The following is a 26,332-nucleotide window of genomic DNA, read 5'->3' on the forward strand; positions in this document are numbered from 1 at the left end:
ATATCTTGACTAAATTTTAAGATTTATGAATGTTTTTCGAAAATGATGCCAATTACATTGATGTTGTCGTCTACGACACCAATACTTAACAATACCCTAACATTTTTTATTCAGCACAACATAAGAGCTTAAAACATATACCTTCACTTTCAGTGTCAAACAAAAATCAACCATTAACATAATCTAGACCTACCAACCTCTGAACTTTAAAGATCATACCATGCTGTAACCTTACAACCACAGATGTACAATAAACGTAAAACTTCACCAAAAAAATCAAGAAATCAATTGTCAACATTTAAACAAATATGAACAGTACCCTGTCATAATTGATGAGGTATTCCAAATTAATCTTCAAGTAAATTGTTTTCACTTCGCGGGGCATTGCCGACTCATCCAGCGACAAGGCACCAGACATTATTGATCACAGACCTAACAGCATCCTTGCTAGGCATGCAAACATCAATGGAACATCAGGTGACAAGGCAAGATACATTGAACACATTGAAGAAAGGTACCTTTAAATCTGCACTCTCACAAATTGACTGTCTTTACAACTTTTTATCTTTTTTGTCATGTAATTAGCCAATTATTGCAATAATGTCTGGACACCAGTGGTATAAGACTGCTGAGAAAAAGATCAGATCAAAGTTTCAAAATTTACATTAAAAAGTTTTATGTCAAAAATCTCATTTTGCATTAAGCATTAATAACGCTTTTAGCCATTAACATTATTTCAAAAGTAAATACGAAAACTGCGATCTGCTCTTTTGTCAGCAGTCTTATATTAAAGTCCAACATTAAAGCAAAAATTGGCTATTTCCAAGACAAATGTTTTTAAAATTTGTCAAAACGTTCAATCTTTGAGAGTACAGCTTTAAAGGGACTCGTTCACAGATTTGGTGTCAGCAACACAATTTTTTAAGCTTCATTGAAAGTAAGCTTTTTAACTTACTTTTATGAACAAATATCAAACAGCCAGAATGGCAGGTACTCCTTTGAACAGAATTTTGTAAATCCAAGCCTAAAACTATGTTACGTAAAGTTTTTTTTGCAAAATAGCGCATATCCTGTAACATTTTGAAATAATTATTAACAAATGAACTCTCAGTCATGGAGATGAAACATTGAACGAACAAGTCTGAATTCTTATAATATTGCTTGGCATCAAACTTTAACAAGCCCAGCTATATAAAATTCAGGAATTGAACAAGCCTGGAGGTCATTTTACCAATGGAAAACTTGCGAGCTTGGGTTTAAATTTCGACCATGGTTACAATTAACTGGTGCAATTTATATGTATATATATGTATGAAACAAAGTGCTATCTACATACATATATGTGACACAGGGCATGGGATTATTTCATATCTTTCGAGTGAGGGTTGTATTGATGAATGTACAGTGTGTGCATGTTTCTGATTTTCAGTAACCAGAATATAATAAAATCTTCAATTTAAATTACACATATTTTATGAGCTCATGAACAATGCAATGAGAATTTATGAACCACATATTTTATGAGCTCATGAACAATGCAATGATAATTTATGAACCACATATTTTATGAGCTCATGAACAATGCAATGAGAATTTATGAACATTAAGTCTTCTCGAGTATCTAGATAAAAACACACTGATCCATCTATTTAGTCTACTGGAATATCTGGATAAAAACACAGATCAATCTACCAATATGACAGGCCTTTAGCCCTTTATTTTAGGCAATTTTTAAGCATTTACACATACAAATGGGAAAATTCAATGTGTGCACCTTTTTTCAATTTGGAAGTAGCTGAATTACTTACGGCCCCTTATAAAGAAGGTGAAAAGGCCCTGTGTAATGACTATGAAATGTGAAGATGTGCAAGAGTTTATAAATATGAAAGAATTTGTAACATGTTGTGTTCAAACTTCATACAGTCTGTGCCTCTGAAAAGAATTCTAAGATCACAGGTCAAAATTATATTTATAGATCCTTCAGTATTGTTCAGTATATTTAGTCATTTTGAAACATTAATTAAGTATGCAACTGGGTTTTATTGTTTGCATGCTCTGTGATTTTATTAATATCTTAAATGTGCATGAGTTGTTAAATATAGTGTATGCAAATCTGTTTTCATTCAAAATATGATTAATGAATTAATTACAAAATTTAATGCATAAAATGCAAAATCAATTTAGACTATAAGAAATTTAAAGCTGGAAGATAACTTGCAAAACCAACCATGCACACTATAGGACTTTCTGTGCTGAATAATCCTTAAATAAAATCTTTCTTTTTTATTGTGAATTAATGGCATGTTGAACTTAAAATATGTTTTGGGTTCCTTTCTAACTTTGTGCGAAAGGTATGTATACGAAAGGTATGTATACGTGTTACAAAAAGTTTACATATAGGATATCTACAGAATACAGAGGTGGGTATATGTTTCCTAACCTCTCCACCATCTTCCCGGACACATCACCATCAGTATCTAACCCTCCATCACTAGAAAACATGCATAGAATATCAACACTTTTATCTCGTTTATGAGGAAAACCTTTGTCAAAAAATTGATGGTCCTCCTCCATTTTTTATATGACAAACATGCATAACAAATCACAATAGGTCGCATTTCTTTAATACTACTTTTAGCCAAAATCAAAACAAACTTGCTCAAGGGATCTTATCTCTTACTTTTCGTTACTGTATTGGCTGAGTAACTGAGGAATGTTTAAGCATTACAAGAAGGTTATGTATAGAGTATCTACAGAATACAGAGGTGGGTATATGTTTCCTAACCTCTCCTCCATCTTCCCGGACACATCACCATCAGTATCTAACCCTCCATCGCTATAAAACATGCATACATTATAAACACTATTATCTCATTTATGAGACCAACCTTTATCACAAAATTAGTGTTCCTCTTCCAATTTTGATTTGACAAAATTACTTGCATAACAGGGCTCATCCTACCAGGCGACTTAGGCGATTAAGTCGCCCTGCCCGCGGCAACTTCGCTATTTTCTAAGATCAAAGCGAAGTCAACTTCGCCGACTTTTTCAAAGATCAAAAAGTCGATATCGCTAAGAACTAACGCTTGTCAAAACAGAGCGACTCCGCCTCCCGCCTGTCAGCTCGATTGACAAACAGCCAATCGTGTTAAACCTAGTAAATATGCTCCATTGACTTCAGCCAATGAGAACGCTTGTTTTATTCAATCGAGGCACGTGTTTGCACCATTGACTTTGTGTACATGTGCTACGTCATCGATGTAATAAAATTGTAAGGGATTAATTTTTACACTTGCCGATGTTTGTAAATGTCAATTAGTGCCAATTAGGATTTATACTTTATGACAATAGCGGTTTAAACGATGTGCACTGATGACAAATGAACTTAATTGGATGTGATTATCGCGAAGTTAGCGAGAAGGGCAAGCGCAAATCACAGTTCCAGGTTTGTTGTTTTTTTTATTTCAGAAATGCTTCCATTATTTTTTTTTCTTCGAACGGTTCACATCAATATTCTATATACGAGATATTTTGGATTCTGTTGAATAGTAATCATGCTTTCTACGTGGCTTCTGCGGGATTCCCCAGGCCTGAAACGTAAAGCTGACGGTGTTGAAAGTGATGACATGATCGACAGTTCAAATAAGAAATCATTCAAAAAGTCAAATTATCAAAATAATTTCAGTTGGTACAACGAAGATGCAGATAAAAATTGGCACTGCGAAGTTTGTAGAGGTGCTAAGTTGGACAACGCCTACGCCCGTGGACATGACCAACCAGCAAAAACAACCAATCATCAGAGACATGGCTGGTGTAAGTATTTATTAAAACAATAGAAGCATTGCTTAGTCCGCAGATAAATCAATTCAAAGTGGTATTAATTTTAAGGTGTCTGGCTTAATATATTTTAAAACATGTTGTAATATATGCCCAAATTATTTTAAATGACAGCTGAAAATGATGAGATACTGTGAAATATTTTGTGTATTTTCAGCAAATCAGCACAAGGCCACCTTGGAAAAGACAGTTCTGAGTTCCCAGGAACCCATGAAGAAAATTGTACTGGCCAAACTGTCCAAGGATGACAAGCTTGGGGTCAAGCTCCTTAAGACTGCCTACCACCTGGCCAAGCGGGAGCTTCCCAAGGTGGAATTTCAGTACCACCTCCAGCTTGCTGGGGCCATAGGTGCTGATCTCGGCTGACCTTTAGACCTACATTGTGTAGACTGATCAAGTGTATAGTGCTTCTTGTTTTGAGAACTAGGATGTGATGATATATTGACTACTTTTTTGTTTTTTACAATTGATGTCATGTTGTTTGATTTCAGCTAGTTTTGTTTGTATTTATTAGCTTATTTTATTTATTTATCATGTATTTAAATTCAGATATATATTTATGTGTGCATGATAGGTTTGCATGTAATAAAATGTTTGAAACTTGACTTTTTTTTTTTAAAGATATATACAACAAATTAATCTAACTAAAAACCAGTATGACTATTTTAAAACACCTATTTAATTGCATAGAAAAGTTGTCCAGGGCACACCAGAACCCACCATTTGACATTTAAAATCTCAAAATTTTCCGACCTGCAAGAGGGGGAAACCCCCTCCCGCACCCTCCCCCTTTCTCACTTCTCCCTAAATTTTCTGTCTAGGATGAGCCCTGCATAACAAACTTTCATAGGCCACATTTCTTTAAATTTACTTTTAGCCAAAATCAAAACAAACTTGCTCAAGGGACCTTCTCTGTTACTTTTCATTCCTGTATTTATTGGCTGAGTGACTGAGGTATGTGTAAGCATTACAAGAAGGTTACATATAGGATATCTACAGAATACAGAGGTGGGTATATGTTTCTTAACCTCTCCACCATCTTCCCGGACACATCACCATCAGTATCTAACCCTCCATCGCTATAAAACATGCATGCAATATCAACACTATAATCTCATTTACGAGGGAACCTTTATCACAAAATTAGTGTTCCTCTTCCAATTTTGATTTGACAAAATTACATGCATAACAAACCACCATAGGCCACATATATCTTTAAAATTACTTTCAACCAAAATCAAAACAAACTTGCTCAAGGGATCTTATCCGTTATGCACTAGTCAATTGTAACCACTGCCCCCCCCCCCAGGTCCGGGGAATAGCAGGAACTTTCGGCCCAGCCAACCCCGGGTAAAATCCCCCCCCCCCTGCAGCAAAGAGAAGATGGTAAATCCCTGCCAAATGCCCCCGCACCCCAGGGACCTTAGGTTTGGCTGTATTTTTGCGAAGACAAAACTGCCGCATTCACCTGGCACTGCGGGGCCACCTGGAAGGTAAAAACACGGCCCATTTTCCTGGCTATCCTCGGTATACCCCCAGATATGGGGGGGAGGGGGGGGCGTGGTTACAATTGACTGGTGCATTACTTTTCGTTACTGTTTTTGCTGACTTTCTCATGTAAGTCTTAAGCTTTTGAATTTTAGAGTTAATGGCTACCTGTCTGCTATTTTTCCAGACACCTCTCCGTCCGTCTCCATCTCTCCAGCCTATAAAACAATAAACATCATGCAAACATTCACATTCATGCAATTTTGTGCCAGTCAAAGCTGATGGATCAAGAAAATTTTAATGGATTCATTCTTAAAACTTGTATGCACATGTAACTCTGAGTATTAAAAAAAATTGTTTAAGAACAGCAATTTTATCATCTTGATCCCAGGTTTACAACCATTTCACTGATATGCACAACATATTTTGTTCAATACGGTATTCTCAAACAAATAACAATAGTCAGCATTAAAAAAATGGTACTGTAAGTATTGAATATGTCACAGTTGTATGGTGCTTTGGTTAGAACATTAGATCAGTCAGTAGAGCTCTGTTTAAGTGTTCTGACTGTTGTGGGTTCAAGTCTGCACCTTGTTGTACACTTTGCATACTATTTATTATCCACTAATTGTGGGGGTGGATTTCAAGCTTCGCACTTTGTGCACTATACTGAAAGGTTTAATAAACTAAAGGGAAGGCAATTCTGTATATAATAAAGGCAACCCATGTTCAATTCACAGCCCGAACACAGGTAAGATTAATTTGTTTTAATAGTGTTGTCACCAACTGACTAAGAGTACATGACTATGTATTTTTCAGAAAACTGGGGTTTCTCTAAAAAGTCATAGTGCTATTTAACATGTTGTTTTTTCCAAGTTAAAAAATGCAGTATTAATTTAAGATATAAACTCATTTCGATAAATGATGACACATTTCACATCTGTCATATTGACATGCATAGTTTTTGGATTGCAAACAGAACTTCTACAATAATTACATGCCAAGTGAATAATTCCTTATAAGGAGATCAATTACCGTAAATGACCGGCAGTTGGATAGTTTAATAATCGACGCTGTCAAATGGTTTCAGGGGCTTTTTTCCTAAATAATGCTCACTCCCATCTTTATATTCAACATGGAGGAAACAAACGTCACTTTCCGCATCAGTGCACGAGATTTTGTAAAAACCGCTACCGTCTACTAAAATCTTGAAATGGACAAAACGGTATATTTGAATTGTACATTTTTAACAAAAGAACAATAAAACACATGTACTGCTCAAATGTAAATTGTGACAACTTGTAAAAGATGTGAGAGGTGGGGTATCAACACTAGTAATGCTCTGCTGTATGAATGATCTTCAATATAGTTTAATAAACCAAACGTGACAAGGAATTAAGGTGTCAATATCTCCTCCCCCCGCCCAATCTCCTCCCGCCCCGACCCCCCCCCCCCCCACACCTTTGATATGCCGGATTGCGTAACATTTTTGTTCCACTGATTCCATTTCGTACGCTTATATAAGTTAACATGAATAAGTTTAATAGTGACATTTTTCCTCAGATACAACGATCTTGCACTTTTAAACTTTAATCCCTCCAAACACCAATCCTCTTAGCTGATTACACTTTATGTTTAAGACATCTGGGAGGGGACATGGCCCAAGCTATCCGACCCCCCCCCCAATTCCGGCACCAAACGTCAAATACAGGAGTCTTTATCTGAAAAATAACAATAACAAGTCCAACAGTATACTATACCCCCTGAGCGCCGCTGTGTCAGGAACATGTGAGAGATGATTCAGTTGAGGTGTTTTAAGAAAAAAAATGCATTGAATATAGACCTTTGACCTACTCACCTTAAAATCAAAAACGGGGTCAACTACGTACTGGCCAATGGCAAACCCCCACAGAAGTCATTTTCACATGATAATAGATCAATCCGTTCTCAAGTAATTGTGCAGACAATGTTTTCATAAGACTGTTGACCGTGACCTTGACCTTAGAACTAGTGACCCATATACAATAGAGTTGATACGTGAGAGTGGTCCGCCTATCACGCAAGAGGTCGTGTGTTCGATACCCAATATGGGTACTTTCTCATGACCTCTCTAAAAGGTAAAAGTACTGGTTTCTGCCAAGGACACAGACTCGAGAGTGATTCTATAAGTCATCAGCTTTCGTCACAATTGAGAAAGAATAAATTAGTATATACTTGAAACAATAGATGTGATCTCCTGGTCAAGGACAACAAACCACTCAAGTTTGATGATCTTATGTGAAACCGTTTTCGAGTTATTGTACGTGTATTGTAACAACCGGACACATGAAAGGACGGACAATAGGAATCGTAATTATGCCATCCTTCGTGGGCATAGATGTGCATAGCTGTATACGATTTAGCTTTAAAGCTACACTCTCACAGATTGAACGTTTTGACAACTTTTTTTTATTTTTGTCTTGGAAAGAGCCAATTTTTGCAAAAATCCATGGAAACCAGCTAAACAAGACTGCTGACAAAAAATAGATCGCAGATTTTTATGTTTAAGTTCAAAAATCGATGTTTTATGTATTTTTCTTAAACCGTTAGTAACGGTTTAAGCCAAAAAACATGAATTTTCGAAAGGAAATATGAAAATCTACGATCTGATTTCATTGAATCTTATATCATTGGTTTGCAGATATTTACGCAAAAATTTGCTCTTTCCAAGACAAAAAGTTGTAAAAAAATTGTATATCTGTGAGAGTGCAGCTTTAAATAAACGGCTCACATGTTCATAAAGCATTGTTAAACATATGCCCGTCTCATCTTTTATATTTTGCTTCGTATCTTCGTGAATTGCATGTTCTGTTCTAAAAAAAACATATGTATTAGCATATCTTTTTCTCATATAGTCATGCTGTAATGTTATCGTCGTAGTATACTAGCCTTGACTTTTCTCATTCAGTACGCAAATGTAGTGGTCTGTTAACATGTACACGAAAGAAGGCATTGTTGTTATACTAGGCCTAAAACATATGTGTGTTTAGGGTAACATCCCCAAAATTATTAAGTAGGGTAGGTACATGTTGTTGTTTTTTCCAAATACACTTTGCCCAGATCATTTTCAAATGTCACTCATATATTGCTGTTGTTATGGAGTTCTATTCTCTGTAAAAATAAATGACAATAAGGGTCTGTAGCTTTTATTAGGTAGGGTCGGGTCATCCAAAACATTTTCGTTAGGCCTCAGAATGCAGGGGGGGGGGGGAAGTGTTCGATGTTTACGAACAATTAATTATGGGTGACACAGGTAACAATAATTATGCAACAAAAAAAACAATATTTTATGTATACAAAAAGGCCCATTTGATGCCAGTTGTAATGTAATATCTGCAGTACTTAAAATTGAAAAGAAAACCTGCGCCATCCTTCGGGTCGTGTCTATTTACAATCACTTTAAGGGTCTGTCTGTTTGCGTTGAACATGTAAACAAGAAAACGTTCTGACATGTAAACAAACAAACTGAGATCTTTGAAATAAATTGGATAAACACTTTCGGTAAACACATTATTCGCTTATAGAAAATATAGTACATGTATGCACAGTTTTATTGACTTCAATTCTCTGGTCTTTTATAATTATATAAAAAGTGTAGATTTTATATTTTAACAATTTGCTGTCATATGTATTATTAATATATCAATTTATCAATTCTTGTTCAAGCTGGATTATTTCAGTCAAGGACCAGGACACATTTATCTTAGTCAGTTGAGGTATGCTGGAAATTGCTTCTACGTGCATTCTAAAAAACACATACAGGGAAGCATGCCTTCATATCAGTAAACAATGCCGGGTCTACACACGTGGTTTTGTTTAAATACAGTACGCTCCCGGCACATTGCATGCATACATTTTCATTTTTCTATACATGTATATATTATATCTCTCTCTCTTGTATAAGGCGGTATTCCAAACAGCGAAGCATCAAGAACGTAACACTGTGCACTTCACTGAGTTTCCTATTTTGAAACAATAGAAATGGGTTGGCGAAAACATATGATAATCTTGCAAGGAAATGCAACCTTCATCTCTTAACATAAGCACAGTTATATCACCTCATTACAATAAATGTTGGTCATGCTATTGCATGCATCTGCTGGACAGTATAAAGAGTTTACTCCTTCATTTTTCTATCAGAATCCTTAAACTATTTTGAGAGTCTGCGGACCGAATTAGGCAAACTTGCTGCGTACCGCGTACCAACCTTTCCAGTTCTCCGTAAAAGCCACTTTAAACCGCATACTCAAAGGGATGGATTCAGTCTCAGTCACTGATTGACAAAAAATGATTTTCATGATGAAGATGGTAGTTCATAAGTAGAAGTTCTATGCTGGCGTGAGTTGGTTATCACTTGCTGCGGCTTGTAAATGGTTCTGTTCACCGAGTTTCTTCCACGGCAATATGCGTTCACCAGAAACAGCAGATCGCGTGCTTAAAATTACTCACGTATTTTTCAATCCCACTCAGAATAATAAACAAAAACGTACAAAGGGGGATTTATCCATACATGCCATATATCTGAGAGGCTTCCCAGGGGATTTTGGTTTGAATTCCAGGGGATTTTGATATAAGACCTGGGAATTTTTACGCAGCTAAATTTATTGCAATATCGACATTTATGAAATGCAGAAAAATGAATAAGAGTATCCGCTTATATTTGTTTATTGATCTTATATACATACAAGATAAGAATAAATATCATATTATAAAATCATCATGTCAACCCATTGCGTAAATATATAATACATCAGCATTTTATAAAGAAAAACAAGACATTGTGAATTTACAGCACTTGAATGTTTATAAACTTTACTTAACACATTCACTTAAGTCAAGTCTTAAAGCACTGAGCAAGATAATATAATGTTTTTCACTTTTAACTTTATCATTCATTAAATAATTCAGCAATACATTCCAATTACAACTCTTTGCATGGTCTAAAGCATGGTCTTTGATGGAACAAAAAGCTACAGATTATGTGTTCATTGAACTTAAAACTCCATGCTTTCCACTGTCAACCTTGAATATATATATATATTTTACCCCAGCCGGGGGATGTGGCATGTATGTTTTTCCGATTACGAAACCGTGCTTGACAAAAATATCAGTTTAAAAATAACACAAGAAAAAAAGTCGGATACAATGTATGATTGAATCCCAAAGTTACAGGTGGAGCCCGTCTGCGTTAAAAATCATTGAGGTGTTTTACCGGTAGATTAATGTTATCTCAACACTGAATCTTTAGCATTTTTTAAGATGCACGGCCACCTTTTTCCGCTAGTACATGAACAATTTTATAACACATTTTCAGTCATCAAACCTAGCACCGACCTGCTCTGGTCAAATGATAAAACAGGTTTGCTCAAATTCTGATTTTTTTTTAAGGCAGGTCTTATTGATAATTGGTATGCCAAGCGCTAATGCAAGACTTTCAACCGTTTAACATCGATGACTGTTTTCGATAAAGCAGTATTAAAACTTCTTCAATCTGGCAATGGACTTTAAAGGGGCTAGACACCAGGCCCCAATTTCTCGAAAGTTCTTAAGCTTAATCGGCTTAAGTAGCTTATTTCAATTAGCCAAAAGACATACTTGAATGCAATTTTGATTAATGAAAAATGGTTTAATGTAATTAACATATAGATAATTCTTAGCTAAAGTATAAGAACTCTTAAAGAAGTAAATATTATCCAAATTATTGAAAAAAAATAGTGAGCTTAGCTTTATCCAGTTGTAAGGGACTTAAGATGTTTCGAGAAATTCGGCCAGACGGTAATTGAATTGCAAGTGAGAAAGAAAATAGTCAAAAACCTGCATAAAATCTACATCGTTCCGTTCAACGCATTGAATCTTATTGATGACCCCATCCTTTGTGCATTTTTAAAATTAGCAATTTACTGGGTTGTCTAACACGTAAATTCCTCTAAGATTAAAAAAAGCGTCGGTTTATTCATCTGTACTCAAGATATGATTTAAACTGGGAAACGGTTATGCACTATTTTAAACAGGGAAACACATGAGACAGCAACATGATGGTAACATTTATCATTTCAACCATGTAAAGTGACCTCTCATAGGCCTCCTGCTAGCTCGCATTGACAATTCTAGGCTTGTTTTGACGAAATTCAAATACTGTATTTATCGATTTTCAAACCATCTGGTGACTAGCCCCTTTAATGATTGAGGAAACAGACATTTGATTTGCGTTTTATATTTTATTTATCACATTCACATCACATATCACAACAAAGTTTCTGATGGTACACGACACAAAATACTAACAAGAAATCTGTATAAACAAGTCGAGAACAGATCCAAGATCTTTACAAGAGGATAAATGGTTTCTGAAATTTCCATTACTACAAAAAGCATTAATCACATTGAAAGAGAATGATAATATCTTGGAATGAAATACCATTAATACATTAAAGAACGAGGCTTAGTGAAACAATATGCTCTTCAAAATAACGAACTATTTACATGAACATCCATAAACGTTTAAAAAGCTATTTTAACCAATTAGCATTTCATTTTGATGAAGTGCTTTATTCCAATAAAAGCGCAAGTATAATTACAGATGGTATGCGTATGAAACAATTTTCAGCGATGATCAAAGAAAAAACAACAACAATGAATGATCAATTAATTATTAGAATATTTTCAACCTTGTGCAAACGCTTTCTTAAAGACATTTTGTTATCATTATTCATCTAGCAATAAGTAACTCTATTTGTAATAAAAAAATGAGGAAATAAAAGAAGTTATTTTTGCGAGAAATTTTGGGAAAATTTGTGTTTAGAAAAAACAACAACAGAAATTGGGCCGAAATCGTCAAAAGACAGCCCTCAAGGATTCTAAAAATAAACTTTCAATAATCAAATACAATGAAACCACTATCGATAGTCCTTAATGATGAACTTTTCTACCGTTTATTTTTTTTATAATCGATATATGGACACTAACAAGTGCAAAGCAAAGAATACTATACTACATGTAGATGTTATATGCTTTTGGAGTGAAGTGTACATGTTACGATGTATGATATATACTATTAACATGTTTCAACGATTGAAATTAATTTTGACATAAAACCATACCCTAAGTAACAATTGACAATACAATATCCTTTATCTGAGTAACGGACATAGCGGGAAAAGGCAAAGTAAAGATTTTTAAAATGAACAGTATGTGAAATAACTATTACAGACTTAAACCTACTCAGATTTACTGTTGTATGCTGATCTTTTATAGAACTGTCAGCCTCAGCCACCCTTAACTTCACCAAAACACTTAAGACCCGACACCAAAACTGTTTAATTACCACAAATAAAATGATGAACATTTACAAATGTAACCAATTATATATCAGAATGGTTCTTAAACAATATTCAAACCAATTCTGCTCAAATTTAAAAGCAATGTTCATAAATACAAAATGTACTTAACATTTAGGTGATGTCAAATGTATCTGAATAAAAATACCACAAAAGATGTTCCAACCATGAAGTGCAGAGCACTTAGTAATGTCAATTCGCATGGAATATGTGTACAGTAGCTGAAGCCTCAGTTAAATGTTTATATGGCATCAATATCTATGTCATCCTCGTCCTCGTCACCATTGGCAGTTGCAGTGCCGTTGTTCAGAGCTGGAGATGCAGTTTTTTCAGGGGTTACAGTTTGTGCTCCCACTTTGCCAGTTGTAGAAAATGCAACCTGAAAAGAAAAACATTGTTTTGCTTATAAGGTGAAGTATTGCTGAAATAAAATAGAACATCAGCCCATACTAAACACCAGTAGTGAATAGTATTCAGAACGAAACATCAGATTTAGGCTGGGACATCAGCTCATACTAAACACCAGTAGTGAATAAATGAAGTCAGAGCGAAAAGTCATCAGATTTTAGCGGGGGCACCTAAAATTGTGTGTACAAAGGGTCCATAAATTCTTATTGATGGCAAGCCAAAATGAATTGAGATTTTTTTTCAGACTGCAGTATATGTTTATTATTATATACATGACATATCACAGACACTAGACATTACATACCTCAACTTCATCATCATCGTCGTCGCTTTCCTCCTCCTCTGCTTCCTGCAACCACTTGATGAATGGTGTCGCCTTGTCATGAATCTCCTGGGCAACTGCCTTAGACACGTATTTCTTCGACACCTGCAAACAACCCGAAAATACTATAGTAATTTAAAAATCAAGATTGCTTAGACTTAAAAGGTCAGTTAAATCATTCCATAATGAAAAGCACCAAAATAAGGCCAATTTTCACCAGAATTTAAATACTGTAGCCATTTTTTGAGTTTCATCATTTTGTTACTGCGAGAATCCTGTCAATGTTTTGAGTAAAAAAATAAAACCACCAAGACTTCCACTTAGTGAACGACTCCTGATACTATTCTTGAGAAATTTCAAACCATTTCACCACTCTCCACATACCTTCTTATTCCAGTCGATGAGCACCTCTTCCTCAAGGATGTCGTTGTCGTACAACTCCTTGAAGATGTGGGGCACCTTCGGCAGAAGGGAGGCCTTGAACTCGTTACCAATCAGCTGCTCCATACCACCCAACAAGTACTTCTGTGCCTTCTGGTTGTTATGGCAAAACTAAAATGGAAAACATGGAAAATTTAAGAGCAGTCATCCAAATTAGACTTGTGTATGATGAAAAAGTCTGAATTCTTATATTATTGCTTAGCATCAAATTTTACAAGTGCAGGGCCCGTACTAATTTAAACTGCAACAGTGAAGTTAACATAACTGGTTTGTATTTGTCACTGGACATGTATATTTTAAGTGTGACATATATCATGGGAATCTTTTAACCACAAACAGACTGTTATTTTTCAAATAAGGCAAGTCATTTCTACAAACTGTTTGCTTGATTTTTTAAACCTCGCTTCCATTTTCACGAAACATTTAATTATAGCTCAGAATAATATGAACACAAATCTGCAAAATAAACATTTGAGCTTTAAAAAAGACATGATCACCTTGCCAGCTTTCATATTTTTTTCTAATATAAGAGTGATGCTAAATGGACAGGATACGATATTGATATGTCTCGCATATTTTGCAAATCTTTGTAACAACCAACTGTATAGAGTATAGGCTTACTCTAAGTAGGAGCTTCCTGTGCTGTTTGATCTGAGTGAGGACTTTCTGATCCATGAGAAGTTCGACGAGCACAAGGGCAGCTTTGTCCTTCACCTCCAACCTCTCCGCCTCAACCAACACCTCCTGGTCCGCACCCGCCAACGACTTGGACTTGATCTTCTCCTGTCAATATTGAATACATTTTGGTGAAGAATTTTCATTTCGTACACTTGAATAGCTTGATCATTATCTTATTGTTAGATGGTCGGACTACAATGTAGGCATTTCTTGGTTTGCACAAGACAGATTCTTATATATATTTGATCATTATCCTGGAAGCTATCAGAGAAAGAACCATACCTTAAACGTTTCATATTTTCAGATACTATAAGACTTCCAGACATGTGAAGGTGTTGTTATAGACAAGTAACTGATGTTAAGCCAAGGCTTGAAGCTATTACTTCTATGACCAGTGGTCGAAATTACCACAAGCCCATTGGTAAAATGCTTTCGCGGCTGGCTCAAATTTTGGACTTCACATTGTTTTTACAAGTTTCTTTGAACTTGATTGTGCCGAAATCGATCAGCTTAGAGAATCACACTCCAGTCTGTTTCCTGGGTAAAATCCAGTACCAGTTTCCATTTAGAGAAAGGCTTGGACCTACAACCTCTTCTTTGAGTGAGGGGCAGACACCTATGTCAACAAACCACTCTCACCCCAAATTTTACATAGCAGGGTATATAGAATTTTTTTATGGCTAACACTATTAGAAATAGTAGAATTCGGGCTTATTCATTCAATAGTCTTGTTATGATGACTGTTTTACCTAAGATATTATTTAAACCATTCAAAACTTACTATAAGCGTCACTGCTTACCTTCACAAAGCTGTAGAAAAAGTTCATCCTTTCATTTTCTGTTTTCTCCAATTCCTCAGACATGGCCATGGTCTTGGCGGCGTCAGTCAACTCCTGCATACGCTTAGCAACGGCCTCGTCACTAACATCCTCCCCACCCCAGTCATCATCCAGGTCCACAACAATCTGTACAAGGAAGATGGAAAACAGTTTTATTCTCTTCAGTTGTTAAAATCGGAGTGGACCGGCCCAGACCGATTTAGATTTCAAACATTAAGAAGTCCTGCATTAAATTATATGCACATTGCTAAGAATGATATAAGAAACAATAACGGACAAATGTCTGTTATTAAATTTGTTTCTTGGAACTTCACTAATGCCATAATGCTGAACAAAGTTTTTTAAACACCAACATCAGTACCAGACATTCACTTGTGCTTAATCCTAGAAATATATCTGCCATGCCCCATTCACCTCTGGTGGTGCATCAATGACGCCCCCAGATGCCCGCTGGTTGGCCATCTGCTCCTGGGTATTGACTTCTGGGCTTGCGCGGTCGTTGTCCCCATCATCACCATTACAATCCTCCCCTTTCTTACCCTTCCTCCCGCCCTTCTTGCTCTTGGAGCCCTTTGAGGGGGTGATGGTGGCAGGGTCCTGAAGGAAAGGTTACACCCACATTCATTCTAGGCAATTACAGGAGTGAAAAAAGAATTTGACTTAAAAGTGAAGCTAGTGCGATCTTGAAAAAAAATCATCATAAAAATGCAATTCTCACAGAAATTAATGGTTTGTTCCATGCCAAGCCTAAATGGCATCATTCAACTACGTGCGAAATCGGGGAGAAGATTGGCGAGGTGTATTCAAAACAAAAATTAAATACCTACAATGGTCCCACTATGTACATAAGATAAATATCTGAACATAATCTTAACTATATATATGACACTGACACAATTATGACATATCTCTGTGGCAGATTTATTCAACTGGTAAAGTGAGTTTACCATTCATTATCTGAAATGTTAATTCTAATTCATTTAAATAATGCAACTTGGTTTACTGTTCAAATGATAAAGCACCTTTTCTTGTAATGGCTAATGGCATGTAAGCGACACATTAAGTCATCATACTAGTGCTGTAGGCTAGAATTAATATTTAGCAATCTGATTTAAGACTGAATAGGTCATTTTATTTAAACACAAGGTTTCTTGTCTACAATTTACGAGAGCCTCTTACCACATCTGGTGGGTTTTTCAGAATGAAGGTGGTCAGTTTGTGGCGCATGTCCACCATTGACTGGTGACCACAGGCGATGCACCGAGCTTTGATGGTTTGGTTCTTCTGAGAGGCGCTCTGCAAGAAACAGGGTATGAGTCAACAATTTTATCATATAATGCAATTTACCAATTTGAATTATGTTATAAGTTTTGAGTGTCACTAAAAATGAAACATGAACATAATTGTGTACAATAATTGAGGAACAAAATCATATTCTGTGGGTTTTGAAGATAATTTTAGATTGCAAAAAATCATAAACTAAATGAACATCACAGTAACATGTATACTTGTAGCATAAAAAAATCAATACATCTATTTGCTGGTTTCAATATTTGAGGCATCTGATGCACAATTTAATCTCATCATTTCATCTTAAACAGAGCTAGACACCAGATGGTCCAATACATGATTAAAAGAATAAATGCAACTATCGTGTTGCTGTCTCATCCGAGTTTCCCCATTTAAAAGTAGCGTACAACAGTTTCACAAATTAAATCACTTATGTTTATGAGTACAGATAAACATACCGACGCTATTTCTAAACTTACTGAAATTTATATGATAGACAACCGCAGTCAATTTCAAATTGCAAAAATGCGCAAAAACTGCATGAGTCATGACATAAGCAATGTGATACGTTAGTAAGGTTCATATCGCTATACACAACGGTGTCAATGTTAAGGTTTTGACAAATTTCCTTTTTTTCTTGCAATTGTATCATTTGGTGTCTGGTACCTTTAAGGCCAAAAAGGCTGGTTTGTAGTTTATTTTTGTTTGTATGCTTTTGGGATTACAGAATCATATGGGGTCACCAGGTATCCAATATTCACTTAAATGTACATTAGATATATATTTAATGAATAAAAGGGCTTTGAAGCTGCACTATCACAGATTGGCTATTTCGACAAATGTTTGACTTTTTGTCTTGGAACAAGCCATTTGATGCAAAAATGCATGGAAACCAGTTATACATGACTGCTGACAAAAATTGGATCAATTTTTTTTTATTTCAGTTAAAAATTTGATGTTTTATGCATTTTTCTTAAACCGTTAGTAATGCTTTAAGCCATAAAACATTATTTTCGAATGGAAATTTGAATATCTGCGATCTGATCTTTTGTCAGCAGTCTTTTATCACTGGTTTACAGATAATTATTTACTTAACATTAACGGTCGTAGGTACCACTATCATAACTTTAATTGCAACTTTCGAGTTTTCCTCGTAAATGCTTTTTATTAAATTGTCATAGCTAAAAAATTGTTACTTTTTTTGGCTAATTCTACGCGTGCTATGAGGAGCTCGTAAGCATCTCAATAACGATATCCTAATAGTTACGATAATATTTCTGAAACAACCCCCTATGGCATAATGATTATTGTACATGTACGTTAAGACACATCCAAGTCACTCCTTCAGTCTACAGGGAAGTCCATCACCTGTACTGTCAAGTGTTAAAAATGACCCCAGGGCCAAACAAAATAATCAATTACTTCAATATTAATTTAGTGAAAAGTTTAACATCAACGTTTACCAATATGGTTTCAGGGTTGGAGCATTCGTCACAAAGGACGAATCTCTTAATGAAGTTATCCAGCAGTCCTTGCAGCTTGTTGGCATCATGAGAACCGTTGACAATGAAACGATCATTCTTCAAATCAAATTGAGTTTGGGCGCCAAGTTCACAGCCGAAGTATTTGGTTGGATCTAGAACAGGAAACATTGTTAACATGAGTGTACATGTACTAGGCAGATTATCTATTCCATAACAATAAAAAAATTCCAGTATAGAAACTTAAGGCCGAAAAGAGAATAGATTCAGGTTAAATTCCGCCCACATTTGCAAGGGTGGGCAACATCCTTTTCAATAACAGGTAGGGTAGGTACATATGTAAGCTACTTTTTTTTAAGACTGTAAGAATGTTAACATCATAATAGGAGAATGGTGTTAAAGTGATCTTCAGTACAAAGCTTTTAAAAAATATATTTAAACACACATTAAACAAAATATTTTATCTATTTTTACCAGGTGACTATAAAAACAGTAGGGCCTAATTTGTAGGTAAGGTCCGGTAACGCAAACCAAATGTATTTTTAAGGCCTTATAGATGTTCGACTTACATGATAACAAGCCCGACCTCTTTCATTAATCCTTATGAATTTCTTTAACAAACCATGCTGTATAAAATCTCAAATTGCTAATTCAACTGGATGTTTAAGCCTTAAATAGGTGACCGGAAACTCAGGGGGACCTTTTTTTGGCCTGCTTGGCATCGATTTTATTTTACAAGCCATTGTATACAAAATAAAAATTTGATTAAGTTTACAGTCTTGTACTTATTCAACAACTGGATCTTGAAACTTTTAGAAAAATAGGGGACTGGAAACTTATCAAAGGGACCCGATTTTCTTTGGCCTGAACTTACATGTTGGAGGCCTAGACAGAGCTTTAGCCACATCCACCATGTTAACAATCACAGTCTTGATGCCATTGCCTTTCCCCTCAACCTGTGAAATATACAAGGCATTATCATGTCTGACCTATATAGCTGTATCTAAAAATGAAAAACGTTATCTTAGGCTAACAAGTACATAACAACACAAGTATGACTTTCAACAGATGTATGGTACACTGCAAAGTGCATAAATACTGATATCCTGTTGATCATTCTAAAAAGAAATGTCATTGGTGAAAAAATATTTTTAAAGAGTTGAAACATTTTGATAAACATGATAGTTGATAACTTTATTAATGGCATGACATTTCTTTCAGTTTCATTCTAAATGAGTGACTCAAACTTGAATAATACAAGTTGATTATATTTGTTGATTACCATATCATCTAAGTAACAGTTGGTTTTCCTGAATAATTTCCATTTCAATTGGCTTTTTAGAAATCAAAATGAATATGAAAGGTACTTGAACATGTTTATCTAACAGTGTTGTTCCCCTCCCCTCCATTAGGATTCCCCATGCTAATTTATATATTCAAGAATGTGAAAATGCTTTTAACTCATTAACTTTTCCCCAAATGTCAGTGTTTTTTTATTATTTCATAAGAAATCAGACCTCCAAACTGTAAGTATTGGGGAGTTTATTACTAAAGAAACCTGGAGTCATTTATTTTATTAAAAATCCTGCTATTTCCATCCCAATCAAAAAAGGCACTAACATTACAATATGGTGGGAAAAAAACTCCCATCAAAAACTAAAAAGGAACACCACTGCATTGTTTTTTCTGCCCTTTTTGGGCCAAAAGTCAGCCCCATTCCTCTCCTGAAAAAGAATATGCAATTTCCCCCTGACCAGGTAAAAAAAAAAAATCCTCTTAAAAAATAATAATAATTTATTAATATGTCAATACGTTTCTTGAATCAAGGGTTTGAAAACAAGATAAAGATTATATGAATCAAGGATAAGATTTTTTCTCCTTTTGTCAATACAATGCTATTTTCCTGTATCAAAGGGCCCTGGCACCATACCACTTAAGGAAAAAACCCACTGCAGTCTAGAAATTTACAAACCTTCGCTATGATTTTAGGCATCTTGTAGCGGTAGAACTGGTCAGTGACCTCACTGTTGACGTTGACCATAGCCATGATTGCGCTATCAAGTTTTCACCGTCTTTATGTCTCGTACAAATGTTACAACTTCTGGGTAATAGATGGTAGTCACAAAAATCTATGAACTTCATAAAAGTTCTTTTTGTGGGTAAACCACAATTTCTACTCCTTTTTCGCGAAATGGTGCTTGTTTGCCAGCGCAATGGCCCTGCAAGATGAGAAATTTCAATGTCTTAAAAGGCTTTAATCAAGAGAACACATTAAATAACTCATTCTTATGAGGTTTAAGCAATTTTTATTAAAATTGTTTTCAATTACATGAGGTTTAAGCAATTTTTATTAAAATTGTTTTCAATTACACTGCAGTCTATCAATCTTATAGTACAGGGCTAGCATGGAATTTGTGGGAAAAGTCCCTTTACGTCACTTCTTTTTAAAGATTTAAGAAAGTCCTAATTTTACTGTATGTGTTTCTGATCATCAGCAATTAACCTATTCTTTCTCTTGAACAGATGTAATGTAATGCCATGACTCATGTTTTTACTGCTTTTTTTTTTTACTTGTGGTAACTTGGTGCGCCATGTCTGGGGTGGTTTATATGTCTGAGAGTGTGAACACAACTGTTGAAGCATTTACACACAAGACCACTGTTCAAATATTGAAAAAGTGCAGAAATTTAATTTTATCCAAAGTGAGAATGGGATTAATTTCTTTTAAAAAACAAATCAATCAGTAAAATGAATAATTTCCAGGACCACATAAAAAAAAATAACTAGCAAACTTTTAGCAACGACATGGGATCTTTTAAACTAATTTTAACATAAATGTATTGACTGTTAATTAAGCATATATTCAAGAACAGCTGTCAACATGTTCGTGACAAACAATCCCATTTTTGTTCTAGAATCTCTCACGTGGCAACGACTATGACCTTGGCAAAATAACACAATTAATATTTTGTCATGCATCATGTCAACCTGTGAAGAACAAAATATATGTTGTTACATACCTTTTTCGCACAAAACCTTCATAAAAGACGTTAGACCGCTGATAATTTTGTATCAGATTTATGGCCAATATGGCGCAAATTTGGAGTGTCGTCGGCCTTGATCCTAATTTATTCCCGCCAATGTCAGTGAATTTTCTTTTCCTTCTTGAAGATATATACTGAAACAATGCGTCAGTAATAATATTGAATTAAATTTGCAAATAGACGTTCAAATAAGTCGTGAATACGCTGTTCATATGAGAAAAACTATGATGAAATGCTCAGTAAATTTCCAGCGCACCTTCTGGCTCGTTGCCGTATGACGAACTTCCGGTCGATGTATTCGATATTTTTATCGAATAGTTAATGTACACCCAGAACGTCATTGGGAAACCACCGTACTTTCGGGAAACCTTACTTTTTATTTCTTTATTACACATAATGGAAAAAATCCATCATGGGATTCTAACTTCTACGATATAAGACATAAGAATATTTAACAACGTCGGATATACATAAAATGAAACATCAATTAACTCACAACTAGCTGTTTTGACATCGGAGCTGAAACTGGGTAGATCAAATATCTATGTCTATTATTAGTCCCAGTTTTTATAAAATAAAAGATCCGTTTCACATACATTTTATCAGTTATGAATGCAAGAAATATATATATATATATATATATATATTAATATATATATATAAACTATGCTATTTAAACATGATAAGTTAAGTAGTGGGCATTTTTGTTTGAATTATACTACTAAAGGTGTTAAAAGAATAGTATTTGTTTCTGGTTTCCATACCGTACAGTACATACAGTACAGTATGGTTTTACTTCGACCCTAAACATTTGTTATTGCCTTGAGAAATATTTTTAAGAAAACTTAAAAATGAAGTGGTTTGTTTTGCTTTAAAACAATACCAGTGATACGTATACTGATTGTATAGATCGATATATTTATTCAAATAAGAATAGTTCAAAGTTAAATAGTAGTACCAAAAAAGTTAGGACATAAATTGATATCATATAAAAATTGATTATAAATACATCGATTCCAAATAGATGATAGCAAGAGTATTAAGATTAATCAGACGATGTGCTTACATAAGTATGTCTGAATTTAATATTGGAAAAATAGTTTGACTAAATTCCAAAAATGCAAATATGTGATTGAAACAAAAGCAGATTGCCAAATACGATACAAAAAGCAGCAGACATATCTGAGGAAAATGTGACAAATCAAAAGAAAAATGCACTTTAAAGCTGCACTCTCACAGATAAATCATTTAAACAACTTTTTTTTATTTTTTTGTCGCGGAAAGAGCCATTTTTTTTGCGTAAATATCTGCAAACCAATGATAAAAGATTGCTGACAAAAAAAATCAGATCGTAGATTTTCATATTTCTGTTCGAAAATTACTAACGGTTTAAGAACAATGCATAACACATTAATTTCTGAACTCAAATATAAAAATCTGCGATCTTATTTTTTTTTCCAGCAGTCTTATGTATACTATATAACTGTTTTCCATGGATCTTCGCTAAAATTGGCCCGTTCCAAGACAAAAAAAAAAAAAGTTGTCAAAACTGTCCATCTGTGAGAGTGCAGCTTTAAGAAATAAAATTTAATGTAGGATATATATGGTTGATCATGCTAAAAACTACATCAATGGAGATTAGAGGCAAATGGTTTGATAACTTCTACGCATATTCTATAAATTTACACATATGCAATATTACCAAAGCAAAACAACATTTTTAGAGCAATGTTCATTAAGTCTAAAATGCAAATTAAAACTACTTGAGAATGAAGATACATATAGCTCAAAATGTTAATTCTACAAAAAAATGCGTGTGATATGATTATAACAGTTACATAAAAATGATTTATTTTTTAGCAGCAATGTAAAGCACTAAATATAGTAGCTTATGATATTGTGCACAGTGTTATTAAAACGACACATAGAACACGTGCATGTTTGTCCTGGCCTAGTGTTTATAAGTCTTTTAAATTGTCTATTTGTCTAAAATAATTTTGAAATCCTTTTTTAATTGCTCAAATATTTTTTTATTGATCTCTTTGTCAGTTTTAGAAGAAATGGAAAAGGAGACTTCAGCATGCTAAAACTGACACAAGGTATAAATAAGAAACAAACAAAATATCATGGTTAGGCAAAAATATACGGACCAACCCGAATTTTCTTTTTTTGAAAACAAAATATGAGTGTGAAAATGTATTAAAACAGGTTATCATCACACTCCGTTGTAACGTAGAACATTCTACAAAAATAGGCTGGATCATATCAATTTCAGGGAGCGGGGGTCCGGGACAGGCTCCATTGTATAGAACATCTTATCTAGATTGGCACTGGTGTATTTTTGGGCTACTCATTGTTTTTAGTGTTGCCATAACTTCAAACCCGATGAAATATTGTTGTTTAATTGCTCTTTGAACGTTTTGGTTTCGATTTCATTTCACTTAATTCTAATTACAAAAAAACCCGGCAAAATAATAATATTGATTATTGGTAAACTATCGTCTTAATAAGATGTTAAATGCATTTAGAGTATTAAAACACTCAATTGAAATACCTGAAATTCCTGTCTATTAAACAAATTCATCATCGATTGCAGGAAAATTTCAATAGTCGAATAAACCTTTCAAACATCTTTAAAAAAGATACGTATAGGCTAAAAATAAACAATACAGAACGTAAATATATGTATATATGCGCAATAGTCTCGTTGCTTGATAAGCTTTACACTCAATAACCCAATTGTGGGCACATAACAGCACTTGTCTTGAAATACTTGGATCCACAAACCAACGTTCGTGAAAACACGTGTTTAGAACTTTTTTGTAAAACATTACCACGATTACAAACTCGTCAAATGAAGAATTCGTTTTAATCACTTTAAGACATTGATGGCAAAATTACCGCATAGATTCTATAAGATATTAAACAGGATGCTATAAGATGCTAAACAGGATACAATCCCGAATTCTGTTAAAACACGCATGCGTTTCAGGTGATCGATAATTCGTTGTTTCAGAGGCTTGCCTTAGCAACCCTGGCGAAGTTTTATCTTGTTGAGTATTTTTCTAAAACATTCAATCTGCTTAAAGATCAAAATGTAGCACGTGAGGAAAATAAACTTGGATAAACTTGTTAAATAAACTTGGGATGATGCACAGGGTACGTGCGCGTATTTGAGGCTTATAACAGTTATGTTGACCTACATTCAAGATATTTATAAATGGACTCACGCTTTACATTTGCGAATCACATGTTTCGAAAAACAGCGATTGACTTTTGGCAGCTAATTACCAATGAAATTTTTGATATTATTTTGTTTTCGATTTGTCTTCAATTCAGACTTAATTAAAGCACTCATCTGTTTCTACATCCTTATTTCAGAAATCAGCAAATTTATTTTTAGAATGGTGTATTATCTTAGAAAAAAAAAATACTTTTTAAGTGTTCTGTATTTGTGCCTTCCATAAATAAATAGAATGGTGGTCAGTTTACTGTCCATATAAAAGATCGATTTTCGACATAAAATTAATAAGATTGTGAACTTGTACTTTAACCGATGATGACACATTAACAAAGATGTGTCCTACGCCATTTTAACTTTCTACAACAATAACCCTCCAAGATAATTGTTAAAACACTCCAAAAGTGTTCGGATTTGTGACCTTAGCCATTATCATTGTGTGGGAACGGACACCGGATATAGCTCAAAAAGTGATAAGTAAACAGACAATTATGCTGTTGTTTTAAATTACCAGAGGTAAGATCTTGCTGTGTTAACGCATATCTACAGTATCCACAAATGAAGCAAGTTTTTTTTAACTAAAAGCTGAATGCTAAATTTGGCCTATGTTATACTTTAAAGTGCTTACGATTTAGCAGACCTCGAAAAATGTTTCTTCAAATCTGAGATGATCACCTCAAAACTTACAGAATTTCGACAAGTGTTGTTATTTTTAGGAAATATATCGAATAAATAAAAAATCTGAATCGAAGGATTTCACAAGCATAAGCTCAAATATTTTTATTGTAAGAAATTGCAGTGTAACTTTTAAACTGTTAAAGATATGCTCTTAGAAATGTTCACAGTACTGTACTGGGGATAGCCGTATTATGTACTGGGGATAGTTTCAAAGTTGAGAAATGTGTCCTGGTGATAGCATGTAAAATGGGACAAAAAAGATAGTAACACTGTTAATATACAATATACATGTATGTCTATTTCGAACTTTCAAATAATCTGCATAATAATATAATAAATTATAAATTATTGAGCAAACTTTAGTTAACAATGAGTTTGATCCATGCTCTCCTAAATGGACGTATATATGCAAGCTGCTTAAATATCAGAGTTGGTCACAATGCATACTTTCTCACTGAAGTGAACGAGCAGAGACCATTATTCTGTTCTAAGAAATAGCAACATCGACTCAAGCTTTAAAAAAAGCTTCACGTGTTCCACTATGATCACAATATCTCATTCCCTACTGAAGACTGTCTGTGTGCAAAAACGTACCTACTTGATTTACGAAGCAATATATATGAATAGCAAACATCACATAAATTCTACGGCCATATGTTTTTTGTTCGTCAATAAATCAGATTACCGGCGTATTTCAAATGTTTATATATGTGCGACTCGAACATTAATGCTTGTGAAAACACACCATGGTTGACTAATCTGTATGAATGAAACAGTTTTAAGTGCATACAGATACAAAAAACAGCAACATTTTTCTTGCTCTCATCCCTCCATATGGACAACATCAAACCATTTCCCTCGAGCTCGCGTATAGGTAAATGGCCGTAATCATTATCACAGTCTCGTAATTCTAAATACATCGTTACTATCCTCAGTCCACTTAATAGCTATCCCCTGTGCAGTTATTTATTTGCTTAATCTATCCCCAGTACACCGCCAGGGCATCAAAAGGTATGAATATCTCCGTAACAACAAAAACACATCGTATTGATATCGTACACATTACTAGATAATGTAATTACAATGAAATCGCTCGATTCAGTTTTTATTCTTATTTTCAATTTGTTGATTTATGTTTGAAATCGTACCACATAAATGAACATTTGTGAGCGATCATCGAACTTTCGGCGAGATTTGGGCTATTATACA

At 34.6% G+C, this 26,332-nt stretch overlaps 3 protein-coding genes across 11 annotated transcripts in view; 1 reads left to right on the forward strand and 2 right to left on the reverse strand.

Annotated features, from left to right (window-relative positions):
* LOC128210022 (kinesin light chain-like) overlaps window positions 1-6,487 on the reverse strand; it is a 51,234-nt gene extending 44,747 nt beyond the window's left edge. For 7 of the 9 annotated variants that reach the window (XM_052914325.1, XM_052914321.1, XM_052914324.1 and 4 more), the window contains exons 1-2: window positions 2,786-2,811; window positions 2,441-2,491 (exon numbers count right to left, since the gene is read on the reverse strand). In XM_052914325.1, coding sequence (XP_052770285.1) covers window positions 2,441-2,491; window positions 2,786-2,796 — 62 coding nt within the window. In that variant the 5' untranslated portion in view covers window positions 2,797-2,811. Of the gene's footprint in view, window positions 1-2,440; window positions 2,492-2,785; window positions 2,812-5,493; window positions 5,544-6,360 lie in introns of those variants that run through there. The other 2 variants (XM_052914326.1, XM_052914329.1) reach the window with 2 other exon arrangements.
* Window positions 3,285-4,401, forward strand: LOC128210024 (uncharacterized). The gene is made up of 2 exons (XM_052914330.1): window positions 3,285-3,813; window positions 3,995-4,401. Exons 1-2 carry the CDS (start codon window positions 3,555-3,557, stop codon window positions 4,201-4,203), a joined length of 468 nt encoding a protein of 155 aa, XP_052770290.1. The 5' UTR covers window positions 3,285-3,554; the 3' UTR covers window positions 4,204-4,401.
* A 5,579-nt stretch (window positions 6,488-12,066) lies between the features above and the next one.
* Window positions 12,067-21,478, reverse strand: LOC128208902 (eukaryotic translation initiation factor 5-like). Its single transcript, XM_052912595.1, has 11 exons — window positions 21,181-21,478; window positions 20,133-20,379; window positions 19,035-19,116; window positions 18,143-18,315; window positions 16,569-16,685; window positions 15,804-15,986; window positions 15,351-15,515; window positions 14,494-14,655; window positions 13,816-13,983; window positions 13,414-13,536; window positions 12,067-13,080 (listed from the first exon to the last, which is right to left on the reverse strand). The coding sequence occupies exons 2-11, from the start codon at window positions 20,205-20,207 to the stop codon at window positions 12,943-12,945; spliced, it is 1,386 nt and encodes a 461-aa protein (XP_052768555.1). The 5' UTR covers window positions 20,208-20,379; window positions 21,181-21,478; the 3' UTR covers window positions 12,067-12,942.
* Window positions 21,479-26,332: the final 4,854 nt, after the last annotated feature.

Source organism: Mya arenaria, chromosome 11 (genome assembly GCF_026914265.1).
Source record: "Mya arenaria isolate MELC-2E11 chromosome 11, ASM2691426v1".
NCBI lineage: Eukaryota > Metazoa > Mollusca > Bivalvia > Myida > Myidae > Mya > Mya arenaria.

Coding starts and splice junctions, on each gene's coding strand:
- LOC128208902 (XM_052912595.1), bottom strand. CDS start 20,207: ATGGCTATGGTCAACGTCAACAGTGAGGTCACTGACCAGTTCTACCGC. Junction 18,316..19,034: donor TCTGTCTAGGCCTCCAACAT/GTAAGTTCAGGC, acceptor TTCCTGTTCTAG/ATCCAACCAAATACTTCGGC. Junction 13,081..13,413: donor ACGATGATGATGAAGTTGAG/GTATGTAATGTC, acceptor TTTTCTTTTCAG/GTTGCATTTTCTACAACTGG.
- LOC128210024 (XM_052914330.1), top strand. CDS start 3,555: ATGCTTTCTACGTGGCTTCTGCGGGATTCCCCAGGCCTGAAACGTAAA. Junction 3,814..3,994: donor TCATCAGAGACATGGCTGGT/GTAAGTATTTAT, acceptor GTGTATTTTCAG/CAAATCAGCACAAGGCCACC.